Source organism: Salarias fasciatus, chromosome 17 (genome assembly GCF_902148845.1).
Source record: "Salarias fasciatus chromosome 17, fSalaFa1.1, whole genome shotgun sequence".
NCBI classification, from domain to species: domain Eukaryota; kingdom Metazoa; phylum Chordata; class Actinopteri; order Blenniiformes; family Blenniidae; genus Salarias; species Salarias fasciatus.
The window spans coordinates 7737074-7751453 of record NC_043761.1 but is presented as its reverse complement, the minus strand read 5'-3'; the positions used below and the strand labels follow the sequence as shown (position 1 = coordinate 7751453).

The 14380-nt window shown below is 44.3% G+C and overlaps 1 protein-coding gene across 2 annotated transcripts in view; it reads right to left on the bottom strand.

Annotated features, from left to right (window-relative positions):
* Window positions 1–494: 494 nt before the first annotated feature.
* Window positions 495–14380, bottom strand: part of tbc1d22a (TBC1 domain family, member 22a) — a 121082-nt gene continuing 107196 nt past the window's right edge. For both annotated transcript variants that reach the window (XM_030113355.1, XM_030113354.1), the window contains exon 14: window positions 495–990. In XM_030113355.1, the coding sequence (XP_029969215.1) occupies window positions 862–990 (129 nt within the window). In that variant the 3' untranslated portion in view covers window positions 495–861. The remainder of the gene's footprint in view (window positions 991–14380) is intronic.

Genomic DNA, 14380 nt, shown 5'->3' with positions numbered 1-14380 from the left:
TTCTCTCTGTTGCTGAGTGCCTCGTCGGCTCCCAGCTCCCAGCGTGAATGTGTCCTGAGGTAGTCCTACGTTCAGAGGAGTATTTAATAGTTAAGACATGTGCCTTCGGACGCCGGCTGGTCTGAGGAAACCAAACAAGCTTCTTCGCCCCTAATGCCTCAGTACTTCCTTCTGCGCTGATCTGTGTGTGAGTCTGTTTGCCTAACGCTCAAACGCCGAGATGTTGTGGGTGTGAGGACGGGATAAAGGGGCGACTGCATCGGTGTGTGTGTGTGTGCGCGTGTGTGTGGCAGGAGGGAGACGAGCCTGTCCTCACAGACTGCCGCCGATCTTCCCGGCTGTGAAGTCGTTGGGGCTCCTTCAGGTTGTGTTGTGACCACGGGCGAGGCTCAGATATGTAAATCCATCGAACGCAACGCCCTTCTGTCAACTTTCCTTTGCAAATTTAAAAGGAAAAAAAAAAAAAAAAGCGGACATTTTTAACCCCGGGGAAAAGGAAAAAAAAAAAAAGTATTGCCACGGTACTGGAAGTAACGAGAAGCAGAAAGCAAAAGTCTTTTTGGAGTCAGGCGGCTGGTCCTGCATCGGGCCTGAGGGGCTCGGCCAAGAACTCCAAGAAGAAGCTGAGATGGTCAGTAATAAAAAGAAGAGGGTTCTGCACGTTTCAGAGCTGATCGGAGAAAAAAAAATAATAATTTAAAAAAAAAAGAAAGGCGGCTAGAATGCTACAGCGAGCGTCCTCTCAGTCATCGGTTGATTTCAATCTCTTAGTAGCTGAAAGGAGGTTAAGAAAAGAGGAGGGAGGATCTGTGAGTCCAGCAGACGAGGAGGAGCGACGGCGGCCGGGCGGAGCCACGCTCATCATCTCTTGTAGTGATTCGGCGCGTCGGCAAAGGCAAACTTCAACCTGTAGGCTTCGGCCAGCAGCACGCTCACTTCTTCATTGCCCCAGTGCATCGTGGGAAGGTTCTGTAAGAGGATCATCAGGCCCTGTGAGAGAAAGAACGAACACTTGTGAGGAAGTGCGACGAAAACCAGAACAATAAAAGACTGAACCGGAATGAAACAAAAAGACACTGATGCAAGAAATCTAGCAGATCAATATGAAAACAGCGGATGGAGGCACATATGGACAGAAAAAAAGACTGAGTTCGTGACAGTCTCTCAGAGATTGATTTCTCCTTTTTCCGACAAAGGGCCAACAGTGGCTCGGAGCGCTGCACTTCTCCTCCAGTAATAAGTAATAAGTGAAAGTGGAAGCACCACTTTGGCCATGATGTAACACAAAGCCGGCGCACAGGTAAGAAGACAAGGTCGGGAAAAAAAAAGAAAGAACATTACATTCGAGACAGACGGAGAGAGAACTTAAACAATCCCAGAAAGCAAAGTTTCTTTATTGACGTTATCAAAGTAATTCAAGTTCAGAAATCATTTTCTTGTCTTGGATGATGACCACTTTACACCTGTAGTCCACTTATGAAAACCAGGACATCTTCAGGCATTTCTAAGTCGTCTACACAACATTTTCAAGTCGAAAATCAAACGGTCAGGTTCGGCCTGCAGAAGAAGCCGACAGTTATAATCTTGTTTTGGTTTTTTTTCCCCCTTACTTTATGGATTGTTAGGTTAGTTTTTTTTTCTTCTCACGAGCATTTAATGCTAACCCAAGTGGAAAGACAGGTCTGTAAAGCCATGTGGAAATGCGGGACATGGACTAGAAATAACACATTACCACACAGATTCAAAGAATGTTCAGCTCTGTTTATGATCCTTTTAACGGGTTCCTGAATACTTGATGGAGGACAATTACCATGTGCAATTGGAAGAGCACATGTAAAAGACCTGGGATCACCGGGGCAGAAAAACAATTCTGTCAATAACCAACCAGCCAAATCCAAATTACATAAAAACATTAGGCTCCTGAAATTGGTTCTCGGCGCTGTGAGATGGTGTACTTTGCGTTCTTCCCTCACGTGGTGGGTAAAATGTCCATTAACCAGGAAATGTAGCCTGCAGTACTTTGCGTTAGTTCACTGGAGCTAATTCAACTCGTAATGTCTAATTTGAGCAATTTTCCATGCAAATCAAATTATGACGATGACACTTGTGCATTGTTTATCAAGATGAAAAACATCCAGTGTCCTATTAAATGCTCTTGGATTTAAACCAACCTTTTAAATATGGAACACTTTGATTACCTTTAATATGACGTATAAATAAGGTTGAGCCAAAAATACAAAATAGAAAGCATACAGAGATTTTTAAAGGGATACGATGAGGATCCCACAATGCTCCAGGACCTTCACGTGTGATGCTGGAGTGGCCGACACTCACAGTCCCGTTTGGCTTTCTGTCTCTGCCTGTGTGCCTGAGTGTGACACAGATGTTATTAACTCAGTCAAAGTGGTTTAATAACAGCTGCGAGACAGAAAGAGAGCGAGGATAAAGAGGGTCGAGGATCGAGGGCAGAAAAAAAAAAAAAAAAGAAAAGAAACAGGAAAGAAAGAATAAAGTGTCAGGAACAATCCGGTAGAGCTGCAGCCTTTCCCCAGATTCCTGTTCTGTACATTACCGGGTAAGCAAAGAGATGGACATCGGCAAAACACACACACACACTCACACGCTCACGTGCGTGTGGGAGTTCAATCTCACCAACTAATGCCTCTCTTTCAGGGGGGAATGGGACTGGTTAGCGGTGAGACAGCCTGATCGTGTGTGTGTGTGTGTTTGGGATCAGTTTCCCAGGAGCTTTATCATCAAGCCTGGAATCATTGCCGTGACAACAGGGTTTACAACCAATCACGGTGTTGATAATCACATTGAAGGACAAATCACGTCGGGGCCGCCGTGTCGACACTCATCTGACTCCGGAGCAGTTTGCCGCCGTGTGAAGGATGAGTTACAGGAGAGCGTTTAAAATATGTGCGCTCGCCTGAAAATCCATCACAGCTTCACACGATCACTTAAGGAAGCCTTTCAAAAATTTTTATGCACATTCTGCACTCATCTGCCGAGAAAGTCAAACCACACAAAACTTTAAGCGGGTATTTTCTTCCTACAGTGAGGCACTTTGTATTAGTTTACCCTCCTCTGTATTAAATCGAAGGTGTTTGGCTCCATTAAATTTTTTTTCCCTTCCTCCTTCGCTTTTAATGAGCCGGCGAGACGACCTCGGCGACTTTTTTTTCCAACAAAAGAAAGGAAAAAAAAAAAAAAGCATTTGTATTCCAAGCGAGGATGGAAAAGTACAAGTTTTCTTCAACTAATTAAGCTCAAAGCTGCCATCCCAGAAAGACTTCACACATCAGGCTGCTGCTTCGCTTCTTCCCGTCTTCTGAATAAGTTATAGCGGCGCCCAGTCGAACATCAGTTTTGACATGAAGCTGATACCGAAATATTTTTCTTGACTAAAACTGAGAGAGTAGCTGCTGATTACTTTATTGACCGGCTTTTATAAGCCTCAGGCCTCCTGAAGCCCCGGTGGAGACACGCGCATTGATAAAAATGCTAACAAATTCGGCCTCCAGTGTTGTCGAACATAAAGCAGGATTTTCAGATTCTCTCTAAAACACAGCTGGAAATCTCTATCATCAAATACCCGGTGTTACAAAAAAAGGTATTTTAGAAGGGTGCTTCATCAAGGAGAGACGTGGACGTTCACTTTGAAAAGGCTGACCTTGTGACTCTTCCCCCCTCCCGCGGTTCAGAAAGACACAATCCTCTGAAGTATTTTCACTCGGAGGGACCGGCGAGGGCAGGAGGGGAAGTGTGGAGAGCGGTCTGATCGGGATTCAGCTTGCCTCCCTCTCATCTGTATTCGCCGGCGCATCACCATCAGCTCTTCCCTTTCATCGCCCGGCCCCACTCGCGTTCGCGCACGTTCGAAAAACCCAACAAATTTGCTCGCAGCTAACGCGCCACGCGCGAGCGGGATGGCTTGTTTACGCTGCGTGTGCGCACGTGAAGCCAATCGAAGTCTTGCTGTATACACATAGTTACAGTTTACAGCAAAGTAAAGGTAAGTGAAGTCATCTGGAAAAAAAAAAAAAAAAAGTACAAAACAGACAAGGACAAACTCGCACTGCAAGATGATTTAATGCACTCTTCAACATGTGTATTCCAAGTATCCTGCGCCCTGATGGCATTAGATGCCTGAGGCTAGACACCACGTACCTCCCGTACTGTACTCCACCGCCTCAGGCGAACCATGTAAAGAGAAGCTTCCCAGTGGAATCACATCACTGCATCCTGCTTGCATTATGTTCATCATGTCCAGTGGAAGCAGGAGCAGATAATAAGACTCATTAAAATACCAAATTTTGCCTGGAACTCGTGGTGATGTACGGCGCAGAGCAACGCATCTTTTTTTTTTCTTTTTTTTTTCAGCCTCTGTTTGACCTGCAGAAGTCCGGCAAGGTAAAACTACTGTACACGCCACGGAGGAAATAGATTCAAGATGACTGTCAATGAGGCTGCAGTGTTTCTCGGCATCTTTAAAGCTGAGAAAATCTGTCATATTGCCAAGAAATATGGTTGTCATGGACGACAAGCCTTAAAACCCAGTCTGAGAAAACGTGGTCGGAGAGAGAGAGAGAGAGAGAGAGAGAGAGAGAGAGAGAGAGAGAGAGAGAGAGAGAGAGAGAGGGAAAAACAAGGATGCTAAGCATTTTCAAGATTCTGAAACTACATATCAGACTCTTTGACATGCTACATACTTCACCGGCAAGAGAAAATTCTTCCATGAAGAAAGCTGGTCTTTTGAAGCAGAGTCGGCTAACAATGAGCGGTCCACCAAAGGAAAACTCGACTCAATAGTGTGACTTTTGACCTCCATACAATATACTGTATGTGTAGATGTCTCACTGCTTTTAACTTTGGAGTGGTGCATGTGTGCAAGGAGTCGGTATGAATGATCATATGAATGTAGTGTTACTGTGGTTTTCTAGGGTACTCTGGCTTCTTTCCACGGTTCAAAAACATGTAATTTAGGCTGATTGGTGGCTTTTTTCCAGTGTGAATGACTGACACTTTCTATTTGCTATGTGGGGGAACACTGACTTCTTATCGAGCATGCTGTTGAGAAGTTCCTGAAGAAACCTGAACATTTTGAGATGTAATTCTGCTTCACAAGGTAATGAAAATATCCCATTGGTGGGTCGATGGCTGTGTGATCACCTAATAGTGTCTCATACATGGGACAAATACAGCATGACTAAGAAAGTCATACAACTGGGAAGTAATGCTGCATGACTAATAAAGCCACACCACCGGAGGGCCGAAGACAGTGTGAATGACTAATAAGATCACACGTAAAGTCAGCCAAATGCTGAAACTTCCCATGCTACAAATGAAAAAGCCCTTTCGTATTCAATAATTTGGGATTACAACTATATAATATCATTTTTTGTTAAACGATGACTTGCATAATTGAATCGCACATCGTAGTGATGGACAGAGACGGTGCAAAGCTAACACAATGAAAGGATTTAGTTTAAAGTTCCTTACACGGAAAAGTAGGCGAATCTAAATGTCACTTTAGTATCCCCCCAGGTAAAGTTGATCAAATTTTTCTGTCACAGCTTTCAGGAATTATGGGCTTTTTGTGCAAACCCATGATTTAGATGCTGAGTAAAGTCAGGAGGCTGCTTTTTGGAAAACTCAAGAAAATATACAAGAAAGATTTAGCAAATGGAAAACGTCCTCGTGGTCAGTGACCTTGCCCTCCACAGAGAATGGATTACCGCTGGTAATGAAACTTACCATGTGGCGGCGCATCTCTGTAAATCAACCATAGGCACTAATTGCTATCCTACAGGAGGACCGACCACGGTTTAATCAAGTGCTGCGTTGAGTACAACCGCCAAAGGAGCGTTACGCACAGACACACGGGCACACATACGGGAGCGTCCGTGCACGCTTCGCCACACAAGCGCACACCCGCAGTGACTGAGGAGCTTCATTAAGAGCATATTTCTGCACGGTAACCATCTGCTGGTTATCACTTCGGCTGGGCTAATGACTTTAATACGGTATAATTGCATACATCTCGCTGTCAGGGGGGAACGCCGCGCTCACTCCACACAGGTGGCAGCGCTCCACGCTGAGAGGCCGCACATCTCTCTGTGATCGTGCGATGGGTAACGCAGACTGCATGGAAGCACACCGTCACGTACGCATGTTTGTTGAACTCCGGGGCTGCGGAGAGGACGAGAACGCGGCGAATTTGAGAGAAGGGAAAATGGAGTGAGGCGCGTTTAAGTCTGCGTGGCGTTCATGGCCTGCCCTGTGCGTGGGAGCTTGCAGTCATTCAGGCATGAATATCCATTTATCCCACAATACTAACAAAGACATTGATTCGCCATTACTGTATACAGTACAAAAAAGAAAAAAAGGCAATTAGCTCTCCATCTCCCACGCTTGGCAAGGCTTAAAGTGGTTAATGGCTATTGATACTGAGGGGAAAGTAGACTGTCAATAGAGTTGGTGTTCAGGCTTTTTCTTCAAAATGAGAATGGTCGCACAAACAGCCCAGGCCACTGTCAAGTGGAATTTATTCTCTGTTTGTATGATTATCGCTTTATCTCAGTCAGCTGTTTTATCACAGTCAGTCTGTCTTCGTCTCAGAGAAACAGACAAATCTGGTATAAAATCAACCTCCTTTCTGTGGATTCAAATGGACATATAGTCTTCTGCTTCCAGCCTGTCGAAATGTCATTGGGCGAGACATTGAACACTGACTTGGTGTGTGAATTTTTATGCGCGAGATCATATGGAGCGCCCTGAAGCAACGAAAAACATGCAATATATACGTAAGTAAAAGCCAGGCCTGTAGTCATCTACAGCGACGCGTGAGTCACACATGGAGTTCAGTTATGAGCGGCCTCAAATGGATTCGGAGAGACTTCAGATACTATTAATGTCCGCGACGGCGGCGGCAGCGGCGCGCACACATGCACAGCCGTTGACAGAGCGCGCAATTAAAAGCCACTCTTTCCCTCAACCGAGCCGCGCGTTTGCTGGGAAGAATGAAAAGTGGACGGCGACTGCGAGGTGCATTGCTGCCTTTTTCTGCTGCGTCAACCAGAAGCACTGTGGAGCGGCAGCTTTAAGCCCCCGGAGAAAATAACGCCGGAGAGACGACAGGTGTGAGGCACGTGCGCACACACACACACACACACACACGGACACAGATTTGTGGCAAAAAAAAAACAAAACTGCCATCAATCCATGGTAGCTGCTGCCTTCCTGTGACACGTGTCCGTCCGCTTCCCACCGAATGCGCACGTACGTGCATGCACGCACAAGCTGACACCTACGTGGGCATACGCCGCAGGTTGCTGGTGGTGGTAATGGTGTTTTGGAGCACCCTGAGGTGTAATGGGCCCAGGCACGGCTCTGCTGGGGCCATTAGCCTGCTGTAGTTCATATAATTACACAAAATGGGCACTCTGGCAAACAGTGGGTGCTAATGTAGGAGTGGGGCACTGTAGCATGTGGAGGGAAGAGCTGACATAGGATGGCACAGCCAAGTACAATCGTAGGAGAGAAAAAAAAAAAACTTGCTAGATGAATATTCGGTTGACAGAACTGTTTGTGATGTGGCCTCGGTGCTCAATTAATCAAGTCATTTTTATGCCAAAGGAAATTAAAAGGAATACATGCAAAATGGCTTCTTTTATTTCCTCTTAATGACCTTTTGTCACTGCTAATCTGCGAAAATTCTGGAATGAGTTTATGGTCCATTTACAGACCAACACTTGTGGTGAGACTGGCGTCTCAACATTAGGTGTTAGGCAAGCTGCTAATTCACATAATTACTGAATTTCAAAATTACTTGTTTAAAGAAAAAGAAAAAATACTTTCTATTTGCAGTCACAGTGTAATGAAGGCCTGGACAGAAAAAAAAAAGAAAAAAAGAAGAATGTGTTTAAATTTCAACAACTTGGGGTTTGGGGGACCTAGCAGCATGATAACTTTAACATATTTGAATAGATTAAAAATTTAAGTTTTACTTTGATGTAGCACAAAGTATATGAGATCAAAAAATGTCTCTGTTTATGAAGTGTTCACTTCATGAAAGCAGCTCTTTTTCAGGATCTGTCAGCTTGACAGGCATAACACGCCGCTGCGTTTTGACTGGTTGGCGAGTGGCTGTCGGTGGTTGCTATACCATCAGAGAGACAATGATTGCAGGTTGGCGGCGGTCACATGACCATGACATCGGCCATTCCATGAACCTGTTTCAATTACAAAGGTTCCAATTTAAAAAAAAAAAAAAAAAAAAAAGCAAAAAGACTGGTGGTGTGTTGATAATTTGAATACTGTGGGAGTTTTAATCAGATTGAAGCATGAGCGAAGGCTGAGAGACTGGCTGAAAGCTTTTAGTCCACATGAAGTCACACATGTAGGTGGAAGTGTCGAGGTCCTAATTTGGACATTGTGACCTTAAAGAAAAAGTTGTTTTAATGGATTTGGTAATCAGAACATAGCATGTTATGCATGTTTTGCCATGAGAAGAGAAAAATGGCTTTGGATTGTGTGATTGAAGTCAGTGGGATTTAGCTCCGCATACACTCTGTACTGGTCGACTCCAGCCCAATAAAACTTCACAGCCTTTTGTAAAATGCAGACAGAAGAGATTCAAAAACTAATACAGTTGTTCTCGCTCCATCTGTGGATCGTTCGCCGTGATATTCAGCTCCGCTCGACTGGATCCACTCTTCAGCACGTTCAACTTCAAAGTTCAGGTGTGGTCAATATTTAACCAGACGCCCTCTCTGCATCAGCCGCCGCCGGAAAACTGGCAAATGGGTTTGTTTTCAGACCGGATTGCATGAACCTATTTCTGCTGTTTGATGGGCGCCACAGGAAATGAACAGCTCAACAGGGCAGTTTAACATTCAGAGGAACCTCTGAACTCTGACACCCAAAAAAAATTCAGACGAAAACAAATTAAACTGAGCAGTTAAACTCTGACATTTGCCAAGTTAAGAAAGGCTAATGCCCTCTAATCAGGAGTTCAAGATCCCTAAAAAAATGAAAGAAAGAACCACTTCTTGCTTTGACTGCATATAAGAGCAGCATTTAAAATACAAGTCTCAGTTCGCGACCCAGGCGTTTCCTGCAGACTCCTTTCCTCTCTTGTTCTTCAAAACGTGTTCCTCCCTGTCCTCCTGCAGCAGCTGCAGTCTGTTTATTCTTTGCAAGCGGGTCGATATTGCTGTTTATTTGGCATTTTTGTGTCTTAACTGAGTCGGGAAGGGAGGCGTGCAGTTGGCTTATGAGCTGACAGAGCAACTCCTGTTATTTTGTTATCTTAGAGCAAAGAAGCCATAAAACTCAAATTCTTCCCATCTCTATTTGCCTCTCTTGAGGACGAACCTCAGTCGATGATAATGCTGGTAATGGCACTCAGACAGCGAGCTAATCACCTCACTCGAGATTGTTTGGAGCTGATGAATGCTTCTCGGAGACTCCAGGCAAAGGCAAGCTTGCACTTATAGGGATAGATCACCAATTATAGATCTAATAAACAAGTATGTTCCTGCGCAGGAATCTTATCCACCGTTTACCAGATAACACCACAACGTAGCGTGGTGTGGCACAAAAACTCTGCAAGTTAGCGTGAAGGCAAACTTTGGTTGTTGATGATGGAGAGGATGAAAGAAGGATGTCACACGTATTAAAAAGTCACAAAAGGTGGTGGGGTTATTTAGTTACTTCCAGCCGATTAAATCCTCTGTTTTCCTCCCTCATTTTTTTCTCCTTCTTTCCTCTCGTTTTGGCACGAATACATTCATATGCCACGCCGGCCGCGGCACTCAATCAACGGGGGTGATTATTAAAAGTTGTTTACCGGGGGTGGCCTTGTCTCCCGCTTTCAACACTATTGACTACAGTGCCATCCATCAGAAGGGCTGCGAGCCCCGGAGAGCGTCTGTTTGATACGTGGCCCAAGTTTTGGGAAGAGAAAGTTCTGAAGAGAGAAAATGAGGAGGTCTCGTCGTGATGAATGGGAGAAAAGTGTGGAATTAATCAGAAGGGACCAGCCTCTTTAAGGAAAATTGCAAGGTGGTGATCTTAATGGGGACTCGCTATCGCTCATGCACACACACACACACACACACATGCAGGTGGGAGGAAAAACACAAGAAGGTGTGCATGTGTGCAGTAGAGTGACTCATTATGGCCGAGATACACAGGAAAAAGGAAGCGCATAATGCTGGGGAAAATAAACTTCAGTTAGAGGCCATAAATACTAAATGATCAAGCGACTGAGGTTGAAAATCTTAAAAATCTCCAATCGGATTTTGATCAATGTTTCACTGTTGCTTCCAATAGCTCTGTAAATTGTCTTTTGTGCATAACATCAGAAATTTGTACATTAAGTAGAACAACAACAAAATATCCCTTTGGCCTAATGCCCAACATGGATAAAGCAGGTATAGAAATGTGGTAAAAGTTCCAGTGAGCCCAGAAAGCACTTGTTTCCAGTAGAAATCTCTCTTGACTGCACACTTTTCAGCACTCCGCAGCATTTGTGTTGGCTGAGTAAAACATCTAGAGTGACCAGATGTCCAGATTAAATCGGGACAGTTCCAATTTGCCCAGCATTTGTCCTGGCGTCTTGACAGGGACGCACTTTGTTCTGATAATTAGTCTGAATGGATTTAGAGTTTTCGGCTCTTCCAAAAATAAACTTTCGAGGGAGATTCTCCCACAAACGGTGTCACTGAGGGAAAACAAACGGCTTTGGACAATGGATGAGTTGAATTAACACTTCAAATGGAGGAAAGAACTCGGAAAAAAAAAAAAAAAAAACAACCCAAAACTTGGCTTTTCTGTTTTGGTGGGTATACATTAAATATTAAATCAAATGAAAGAACAAACTGGAAACGTCACTTTTCATACATTCAGTCAGACTCATGCAATTAAGAGGACACATTTATTATGTGCATAATACAGACACATTTTCCGCTGACACCCTGCTGAGAATGTTAATTGCATGTCTCGATGCTGACATGTTCCCCTTTATATTTAGCTGAGCACAACACAGTCGCGTCTCAGTCGTGATCTCTCAATAAATGTGGCCGGAAATGTTTCATTCCCACATAATCCTCACCGCTTTTCTCCCCCACATCTTCATGATGAATCCAAAAACAAAGTGGTGATCGACTGAAACACTGCCCAGACGCTGTGGTCGCGTCGGGGAACCCTTTCTGCTCCTTCGCTGCCCAGCTTCCCTGACCGGCGGCACTGTCCATGTGTGCAACGGATGCGAGGACAGCCGCTAACATTTACAAAAGGTCTGCGTTTTGTTTTTTTTTTCCACACGTCATTAATTAAAGCACTTTTCCCTGTCTCGCTTCCTTCATGCAAACAGCTCTCTGGCATGTCACGGGAGAGAAAAGGAAAAGTCATTTTCGCAGGACTAACGGCTTTGTATTCACATTAATGCTTGGCTTTCCATCAACCACCACAAAGAGGACTCCTTGTAACGGAGAACGTTCAGGAAATAAAATCCGGAGGGAAGAGTGCTGGGTGGTCATGATGGTGGTCTTACATGCTGTCTTGCAAAGGTGTCCTGGTGCATCAATAACAAGGGCTCCACTTTTCAAAACTCACACTGACGACGCAGTGACAGGAGTTGTAGCGCGCTCCAGTCCTTTAGGAGTTCAACATGTCCGTGTTGTGTTTCAGTTTCGAAACATTAAACTGACTCTCGAGTTAGTTTTCAGATACAAATCCTCCACAAATACTGTTGTGTTAAATTTCCAGACAGTTTCGCAAATGCACCCTGACAAACAAGAGAGCAGAGGTTTTTTTTTCATCGTCATTTAGAGACATTGCGGCGGCGGCATCGGTCCTGTCACTGTCTGCAGGTAGTGCAGACTAATGGGAATGGTGCTGACTCTGCTGGCCTCCGTACCTCCATAACACCTCCCTGCCTGCCCATTACTGTGTGTCGACTGGAAAGGGAGCGAGTTCGGCGGGGGACCGGCGAAGGTGTGAACAGAGCAGTGCGGTGCGCCAGAGAAATTGTTTATGTTTATGTTGTCGAGTCTGTGAGCGGGTGACTGAGTGACAGAGAGAATGCATCACAATGTATGTGTGTGTGTGTGTGTGTTCGCGCTAACTTGTCGATGCGGTTCGGGCGGGCAGTTAGCGGCGTCGTGCAGACTGCTCTGGGAGCTTTTCATTCCGTGGCTTCACCAATCCAATCCCACAAACCAGGAGGGGAGAGATCCGCCGCTGCTCTCTTTACTGCATTCGATAACAACGCACAAATCATCCTTTTTTTTTAAATTAACTTCCAAATGCTGTTCCTTTCTTTAATTAGAATTATTAAAGTGAATCAATCATTCATGTTCCCTCTCAGGACTTCCTGAATGTAACTCGCCAGCAGTTTGTCATACGCTGCCGCTCCTCACGCTTTTTCTTTTTTTACCCCAAAAGCTGGATGGCTGCACTGAAGTCCCTCAGCAGATCAGAACGCTGCGTGCATCAAACTAAAAATCAACACTCTGCATGTTTTTAACGCCCACATTTTGCACTCTGAACCTGCAATCTAACAATCTAATACCTCCAGGTTTGAAAGGCCGTAAAAATACTTTGACAGAGTGTTCAGATATTTCAGGAACATGTGGGCTTTTTTTTTCTTCTTCTTCTTCTTCTTCCTAACCCTGCCAAGCTCAAATCAATCAGGGCAATAATTTCCAGCTATAAAACAAAACAACAAGCTGTTAATGTTGCACTGTGCTAACTAGCTGCAACCAGTGAACTTTCCCTCCAGGCCTTGGGAAATTGGAGGAGCAATTCAGTGTAATAATGAGGAGATTGATTGAAACTGCTTGGAAACCTTTATTATGTTGCTGTGCATGTGTGGCCTGCTCGCATGCGAGCGCGAAACCAAATTGGAAAGAGTAGGCTGCTTTCTGTTTACCTGACAGCGCTGTGGTCTTCATTGATCGTGTAAAGCGTCGATGTGCCATCTGGTGAACTTTAAGGAGCCGCGTTTCCAAATGTGTTCGCGCGAGTTAAATTTAGTTCAATCAAGGCGAACTCAGCTGAGCCGTCAGCTGGTAGAAATACTAACACGGACAGTATTATACAACACTCACAGTAAACATTGAGCGTTTTAATACTTTTTAAAGCTGAAATCTCAAATTTTCCACATTGAAAAAAATTGTTTTCCAAGCAATCTCTAACATTATGCTGACTCTACACAGTTAAATTCACAGAATATGAGTTTTTGATAAAATTTTGAAAGTACCTGGAGGAATCGCTCATGCTGCTTTGCACCCTGGAGGTTTGCTGTCACGCTCCCAGGAGACGCCCGCCTGTCATTTTGATATCCAGTGCTCCTGGGTGTCCCTGAACATCATCCCCCAATGGGAAGAGTTTGTGTTTTCTTGTATTTAAATAGGTAAAAGCATCTGACAGGAGCTGAAGCAACATGACAAAACACAACAATACCTGTATGAAAAGATGCTGCATAACACTGTAGATGATGAAGTCTGAGCAGCATATTTAAAATTAATTGGCACCGAGCATCGTTGCTGTGTGAATGAACATCCAAAACTCAACAAATGTCGCCTCAGCTGCGTTAGGTGTGTGTTTGTAACGACTGATGATCATCATTTTTGTTGACTTAACCTTGAGAAGTCGATGCATTGTGTTATTTTTGACAGCCGAATGGTGTTTCTCTCTAAACTCGGTGAAAGCACTTTGAGCTAAACACAAAAGGACAAAATACATTCAGTGGGTTTAATACGCCAGCATGGAGACAAAACACCAGGCCCGTGGAGTTTTATTAGTTTTGAAGGCGTGTGGTTATAAACCAAAGCAAAAATTATAATTAAGAACAAATCCATTCAAATTTGTATTTTGGCTCAGTCACTGTGAAGCAATCCATCCAGCAGGTCCTGAGAATTTTCACAAAGGAGCCAAGAAAAAGTGTTCTAATGAATAAGGAAGGTTCAATCATTTTAAAGTGATTGAGACCCGTTCTTTGAAGGCCATACATTTCTTCAAGATGAGATGGTGCTGTGTCAAACAAAGAAGGGGGATGTAAGGATAAGATGAGAAAAAGAATAAATAAAAGCGATATTGGAACAAAAGAGCTTGTTGGGACGAGGACCTTCGTTTGAAACCGAAGGTAATGGCGGCTAGACTCAAAGCCAGACGCAAGAAATGAATATAAAACAGTGACAATGGAAGAACGCAGCCGCATTGACAAAGAGAAAGAAAGAAAGGCAGCCTTTTCAGCTGGGGCGCCTGTTAGTGTTGTGGGGTAAAGCATGTGGAGATAAGGTCTGATCAACAGGCTCACATTCTAAACTCGGAGTCTCAGCGGATCAGAAGATGAAATCTCCTCGAA